This window comes from Varanus komodoensis, unplaced genomic scaffold (assembly GCF_004798865.1).
Source record: "Varanus komodoensis strain SLA01 unplaced genomic scaffold, ASM479886v1 scaffold17, whole genome shotgun sequence".
In the NCBI taxonomy this organism is placed as follows: domain Eukaryota; kingdom Metazoa; phylum Chordata; class Lepidosauria; order Squamata; family Varanidae; genus Varanus; species Varanus komodoensis.
This window is the reverse complement of record NW_025335505.1, coordinates 20909689-20916687: the sequence shown is the minus strand read 5'-3', so window position 1 is coordinate 20916687 and position 6999 is coordinate 20909689. Positions and strand designations below refer to the sequence as shown.

The following is a 6999-nucleotide window of genomic DNA, read 5'->3' as shown; positions in this document are numbered from 1 at the left end:
GTTTGAGACCCCTGTCTTAAATACATTATCCCAGCAGGCAGATAACTATTAACATCATACCTTGATTATATTACATTTATATCCCTCCTCTTTTCCTCTGTAAAACCCAACATTTTACAGAGCCAGAATCTCACCATTAGTTCTTCACTGGTGTTTTCTACTCCAGCTTGTGCCATTAGTCCAGTGACGTGCTTCTCTAGATCATCTATACGTTCACCCATTTCATCCAGTAAAATGGTTAAAGAACATTGTGTTTGCCTTCTGTGTCTTAAATGTGTTTTGTGACAGTGGGGAGAGTGATTGAAGTTAGACTAGTCATTCGTAACTCTTAAAAGTGAAACAGAACTGAAGGACATGCTAAACAAGTTTGGTTTAAACTGATAAAGGGCTATACTACTCTGTTTACAATGCTTATCTAATCATGTGTGACATTTGTGTCATTCTCCCCACAAAGCAGTTTGGAAGTGACTTACACAATGCAGAAATCCACAATTAATACAACAGGTAGGTAAAATCAATATGAACCATAATCAGTACAATAGTGCAAGAAAACATAGAAACATAATCTAAGGGCAGTACAATATGAAGGAATGACAATATAAATACAACTCTTTAGTTCCTCCTTTTGGATTGTGTCCTCTAAAGGAAAAGCATATTAAAGTAAATTCAGTGTAATGATTTTTCTTTCATGTTGCAAAATGGAGCTTAATTTAATGCACTTGGAACTGCTGATTATCAATAATCTCCCTTCTGCAAGTATTTTTCAGTGCTACCTCAGTTATATCGAGTTGTAGAAAGACATACAACCAACTTGAGAGTTGATTTGTATTCAGCTGAATCTAATGTTCTTAACTGCTACATGAAGTCAACATTGATATATATTTGGCTGTAATAAATAGACCGCTAAAAACAAGTATAATCCTGAGGTATCTTATGCTTATCTCAAGCAGTATAGACATATTTGCTTTTTTAATGCAACATTAACAGATTAGTATTAAAATAAAATTGCCTTATATTTAGTATTTGCCATGACAAACATGTTTGATAGTAGCATAAAATATTCTGCGTGAATACTATACTAATAAAGGAGGAGAATTTACCCACCCTTCTTCCTGCCTCTTATTTATCCATTACATTCATGGTGTCTCTTGCAGAAGTGACATGCTGGCAGTCTTCCCACAAAGCTGTAACTGAGAAACTGCTACAGCCTAAACTTGATTAAGGCTGTAATACTATACACCCCAGGGTGTCAGCTCCACTGCATTTAATGAGACTTATTTCTGAACAGACAAGTATCCCATGTTAAGAGATTTCTGAATATGTACTTTTGAAAGGCAAAGGTCCATTGATGGGTCTATTTGCATGAAATGACAGCCCACTATGGATTAATTAGCCTATGGTAAGGGTGCAGTGCACATAGTGTATGTGGGGTAACCAATACGAACGTAGAACTCCTGCTTGGGGCTTGTCTGAACCAGCTGAAGATAGATTTATGTGAGGGTTGTTTAAACCATGCTCATCACTAGGTTGATGTGACAACCCAAGTGAAATGTGGTGTCTGTAGGCACTGTTGCTCGCCATGAGGTGAATAAGCCACCATGATCTGTGGTGAGTTGTCCAAACCCAGTCAGTGTGATTGACTGCAATGGCTCATCTTTGGCCCCTTAATCTCCCCTTACTTTTTTGACCCAAGTAATACATCATGAGCAACATTATCTTTATAAAAGAGAATTTTGTTGGGTAACCTTTTCTATTAGCTTAGGCTTTCTTGAGAGCTTCTACCACAAATAGCTTTCTTATATGTATTTAGCCTGACTGATTTTTATCAATGTTATACTATCTTTGAATGGATTATAACCATTTTTTCAAAATGCTAGTTATAAATCAAGTAGATTAACTACATTTAAGAAGCTATTTATAATTTGCAGAATTTTTGGTTCTAGTTTTACAAAAGGAACAGGAAAGGATATTTCTTAGAGTTAATTTGTCTGTCAGTGCTTGAAAGTTTTCCTGCAACTGTTGCAGTAGGTTTTCTGCCTGAAAAAAAAAACACCAGATATTGTTAGCAAATGTTTATGATACTGGAAAAATATTAAAACTAAATTAAAAATATTAATAAAACTGGAAAAGGGAACCAAACAAAACATGCAATTTATATGTTTGCTGTAATATGAATAAATATGCATACAGTCATGAATCAAGTTGCCATAGTTTTTAACAATGGATTCCTGTCTTTGTTTTCAGTACCGTATGTACAGATAAATGCTATGAGCACCAATTGTAAAGAGAGCATAACATAACACTTAGCAGCAACATACTGAGAGCTTTAAAAAAAAAAAATCTAAAGCCTTGCCACTTGTTTTCTCTTGCAGAAGTCTCTGTACCGTTAAACAACTTCCTAAAAGTTGATCTCCCCCACTGTAGGGGCAACCTGTTGAGTTTCCGCCCCTAACAGCCTGTAAAAGGCGTAGACCATCTTCATAGGAAAGGTGCCCTCTGCTCCTCGCTGTTCTTGTGGTGCCCACCCTCTTCTCCACTGTCGCCTTGGCGCGCTTACATCTCTGCTGAAGGCGCCAAGAAATATTCCCCCCCCCCCCCCGGCACAGAAATGTAATCCATAATAATCAACCGCTGTCCCTCTCCGGCTGCGAGCAACGCGCTTATTTATGGACCGAACGCATTCCCACCCCGCCCATCACGAGGGGCGGCCGAGACGCGGCCCGCACGTGCGGCAGGCCCGCCCGGGACAGGCACGCGCAGTCCGCCCCAGGCTGCCGCGTCGCCGCCCCAGCGCCCGCACTCACGAACTGCGAGAGCTCCTTGGCGCTCTGAGGGTCGTTGCCCGCCATCCGCGCTCCTTCCTCCGGCAGAGAAGCGCCGCCGCCCCGTCGTCGTCCTCGCGTCCTCCCGCTCCTCCTGCTGAAATGGCCGTTCGGCCCGGCTTCCTCCCGCCTGCCGTGCCGCCCAGAGAAACAGTAACGAGCAAAGGCCGCCTCCCTGCCTGCCCGCCTGCCTCCGCCCAAACGCTACGGAGCCGCGCCGACAGTCGAGCCTTGCTTCCGCCGCGGCCGCATTCGCGACCTTCTCCGCGAGGCAGCCAATGGGAAGGGCCCCAGTGGCTCGGCCTCCCGCGTCGCTCCCGCACCTTCCACGCGCTAGGCGCGCTCGAACGGGTGGTCCTGACTATCTGCGGTGCGGGATTTGTACTACTGCTCTCCCGCTTGAAAACTCGTTCACCGCTGAGCTCTAAACAGCAAAAACAGCAAGAGTCTTCCACATTCAAGAAAAAAGTTGAAGAAAGCATCCTTAGCCCTAGGTGCAGGGTTTCATTTACTGCGCAGGATGGCTGTTTTGGCGGTTCAACTTTATTATGCGCGTCGTGAATTAAGAATGATGTTTTCCCGACACCAAGACACGTGAGAGCAGTTTTTCCCTAGACATGTGCCCTTTACACATTTTGTCCATTAGTCAAGTTTGGGGCTGATGGGAGCTGGCACTGGGGCGTCTAGATCAAGGGCTGCTGTTTTAGGAAACAACTGTGCGTAGGCACCTCTTTATGGAAAGGAAGCACTATGCACATTTGGATACTGTTCTAGTATAGGGGATTCTAGATTCTTAACCACCTCGACTGTGAACTACAGCTAGTGTAAGCTGGTCTTTTCAGCCTCTCGCCAAACACAGCTTTGACCCATATGAGAGGAGGAGTAACATTTCATGCAGTTATAGCTTTTAAAGCTACATATGATTGTGCTGGTATATCGGAAAGAAGACTTCACCTATGACCTTTTACACACAGGGAAGTAACTTAATGTGTTTCTGCCCTAGTGACATTGTTACGAGCCTTCAAGTTGTCTTCAGCATATGGTAACCCTATGAATGAAAGCCAAAATGTTCTTTTCCAAGTTCAAGGCAGTGGCTTCCTTTATGAATTCAATCCATCTCATATTTAGTCTTTCCTAGTGACAATGCAGTAGTGTAAACCAACACTTTGGCAACACAACTAGGGTAATGGCGAAACTGATGATTTGCTTCTGCAATGTAACTAGCACTTGCTTGGAAAACAGGGACTCTGTTAACAACTCTTAACAGATATTTCCATTTTCCTAGCCAGAATAAAGTAACTAGCAATTGCTAGGGTAAGGCAGTGGGGGAGTTGTTCAACATACGTGGCTTTTTCCTGTTGTTCTAGCAAGTGCTAGTTATATTGCACAAGCATTGTGTTAGTGTAAAGCAATATCATTAGTGCTAGCACTGAGGCACAGTTTGCTACAATCCATGGTATGATAGGGCAGATAAGGACTTCATGACTACTGATAGAGGCATGTGAATGAATTGGAACCAAGCCTTTGGTTTTCCAGTCTGTTAAGTGAGAATAATAGAAGTTCAGCTTTCAGGGCTCTTGTGGAGATTAAAAGGACAACATTTGAATGCTCTGCATTTTATCCTGCATTCTGTTGACTAATTTGGCTTTTAAATTTTGATTTGTTATATTTTAAATGAATAAAATAAAATCAATTGCCTTGACAGCCATCTAGGACCAAAATAAATATTACCAGGAACTTGCATGAAAATATTCAGGGAGTTTAAAATGCTTTATCATATCAATTAGAATCTTCAATATATCAAGAATAGGTAACCTTTTTGGGCTGTGTGCTCACTGGGCAATTTGAGAAACTATCTTGAGACACCCACCAGAAAATGATAGCCATGGAAAGTGAGGCAAAGGACAAATAACCTTCCCCAAGGCCAAAGTGGGTTCTAAGCTTCAACACACTCATTCCTTTAAACTCACAGTTTTTAGCACCAAAACAAACCTTTTTCTTAGCAATTCCAGCTGCCACTAAGAAAAGCACCTTAGTGGATACCATTACCAAGGTTAGCAATTCAAAACCAAAGGACACCCTGGAGCTGAGATACCCCCACTTGAGGTATAGATATCCTTCCACTACAGTTTGGAGAGGAGAAGTGAAGCTCACAGATCAGCTTGTGTCAGCTAGAAGCATTTTTGAGACCTTTTCTTTGAGTTGTTGAGCCCTACACCATATCAGACAAACTGTTTTAAAAACCTCCCTGAGTTTCAAAAGCATTTTTCTGTCTGGCTAGGAAAGAGAAATGATTGTTCTATAAAGGGCAAGTTTAAAGCCCACTTGGAATTAAAATTAAAAAAAAAATCACAATTCATTAGATCCTAACCATAATGAATGCAAGTAATAAATGTAATATTTAAATGAAATTGCCTTTATCTTATCAGGAATTTTTAAAATAAGGAGTGCCTGGTAATCATAATTTAAGGTTGAAACATTCTCTCAAATGTTCTTACTCTTGAGTACACAGATGGCAGAAAAAATGCTAGAGAGACAGACAGGACAAGTTATACCAGTATGGCATGTCATAACCACCTTTCTCTGAACTCATTCGAGTTATCCATAAAACATTAGGATAGTTAGAGATTTTGATGAATTGAGATGGTATAATTTCTATGGTTATATTTTCATATTTATATAGGAAAGACATTGTGGGTTGCAATTGTTTATTTTATTTATTTTATTTATTTTTCAATTTATATCCTGCCTTTTTCCTACAAAGGACTCAAGGCAGCTTACATCATTCTCCTCTTCCATCTTATCCCCACAACAGCAACAACCCTGTGAGGTACGTTGGGCTGAGAGTCTGACTGGCCCAAAGTCTCCCAGTTGTCTCCATGGCCAAGCGGGGACTAGAACCCAGATCGTCTGAGTCCCAGTCCCATGCTCTTAAGCACTACACCACACTGGATATTGTGTGCTCAGTGCCTAACAAACACAACCAATTGCACCTTCACAGCACTACTGGGTGTGTCATTCATTGTCAACATTTTCATTTCATGTATGGGAACATGGAAAAGGAAGATTACATACCCAATGCTACACAGAAAATTAATATTTGAATGTTATTGATTCAAATACTGGGCAAAAGACTAAACTTCTCTTCTTACTATTGTTTGACACTTATTTTAGTTATGAATGGGCCAGGCAGTGAAGTCATAGGTGTTTTTGGTGTTACTGTGATTAATTAAATTTCTTAGATGACTTTCTTAGAAAAGACCCAAAGACAAAAAAATTAAAGCATACATAGTTTAAGACAACTAAAAGAGCCAGAATGGTGTGGTGGTTAGACTATTGGACTGGGGTCCTGGGAGAACTGGGTTCTAGCCCACTCTGCCATGGAGCTCACTGGATGACTTTGGGCCAATTGTTCACTTTCAGCCTAACCTACCTTGCAGGGTTGTTTTGTGAAGATAAAATGGAGATTTGTAAGCTGCCTTGGGTTCCTCACAAGAGGAAAAAAGGCAGAATATAAATGCAGTGTGATAATAATAATCAATGATTCACATCAAAGCTAAAATGTAACCACCTCATCAAGTATCTAGAACATGAATAACAATCATAGGCAGTTAAGCAGCTTAACTCAGTTGATTCATTAAAAGCATTAATCATATGCCATGAACTGCTGGGAACAGAGGAAAGTCTTCACTGTCCTCTGGCAGCAGAAAGTCAACAGTTGCCAGTGGCAGGTGGACCTCTAACCTTATAAAGCCTTATGGACTGGGACCACAATCTAAGTGGGAAATATCTGGCAGCTGCCTCTGATTGCCACCTTTGAGGAAGGCTTGGTTGGCAGCAACAAGGAGAGCACCCAAATTGTAGAACAAGATCACCACTGAGATCCACCTGGCATCAACTGTGCCCTCTTTCCAGCACCAAGTTAAGACTGTCTTCTATGCAAGTATATTTAATCAGTTCTGAATAACACATTGGGGCATTGCATCACCTGTCTAACTGGTTTTGTCATTTAATTTGTTTTAGCTATTGTATCTACTTAAATTTGGACTTAAATTTGACTTTTAAATTTTATATTAAAATTGTATGATGTTTTAACTATTTGTATTTTTATATTTTTGTGCTATTGTAAACTGCTCAGACAGCTTCCATTATTGGGCAGTATAGGAATAAATAGTTA

General features: G+C 40.7%; 2 protein-coding genes and 1 long non-coding RNA gene across 4 annotated transcripts in view; 1 reads left to right on the top strand and 2 right to left on the bottom strand.

Annotated features, from left to right (window-relative positions):
- LOC123021625 overlaps positions 1-6976 on the bottom strand; it is a 21910-nt gene extending 14934 nt beyond the window's left edge. Inside the window, exon 1 of the long non-coding RNA XR_006414359.1 lies at positions 6701-6976. This is a non-coding gene — a long non-coding RNA (uncharacterized LOC123021625). The remainder of the gene's footprint in view (positions 1-6700) is intronic.
- Positions 29-3020, bottom strand: HSBP1L1 (heat shock factor binding protein 1 like 1). Its single transcript, XM_044426559.1, has 3 exons — positions 2805-3020; positions 1971-2037; positions 29-229 (listed from the first exon to the last, which is right to left on the bottom strand). Exons 1-3 carry the CDS (start codon positions 2847-2849, stop codon positions 66-68), a joined length of 276 nt encoding a protein of 91 aa, XP_044282494.1. The 5' UTR covers positions 2850-3020; the 3' UTR covers positions 29-65.
- SLC66A2 (solute carrier family 66 member 2) overlaps positions 136-6999 on the top strand; it is a 90301-nt gene continuing 83437 nt past the window's right edge. Inside the window, exon 1 of one of the 2 annotated variants that reach the window (XM_044426553.1) lies at positions 136-504. The gene's annotated coding sequence lies outside the window, so the exon portion shown is untranslated. Of the gene's footprint in view, positions 505-3289; positions 3417-6999 lie in introns of those variants that run through there. The other variant, XM_044426551.1, reaches the window with a different exon arrangement.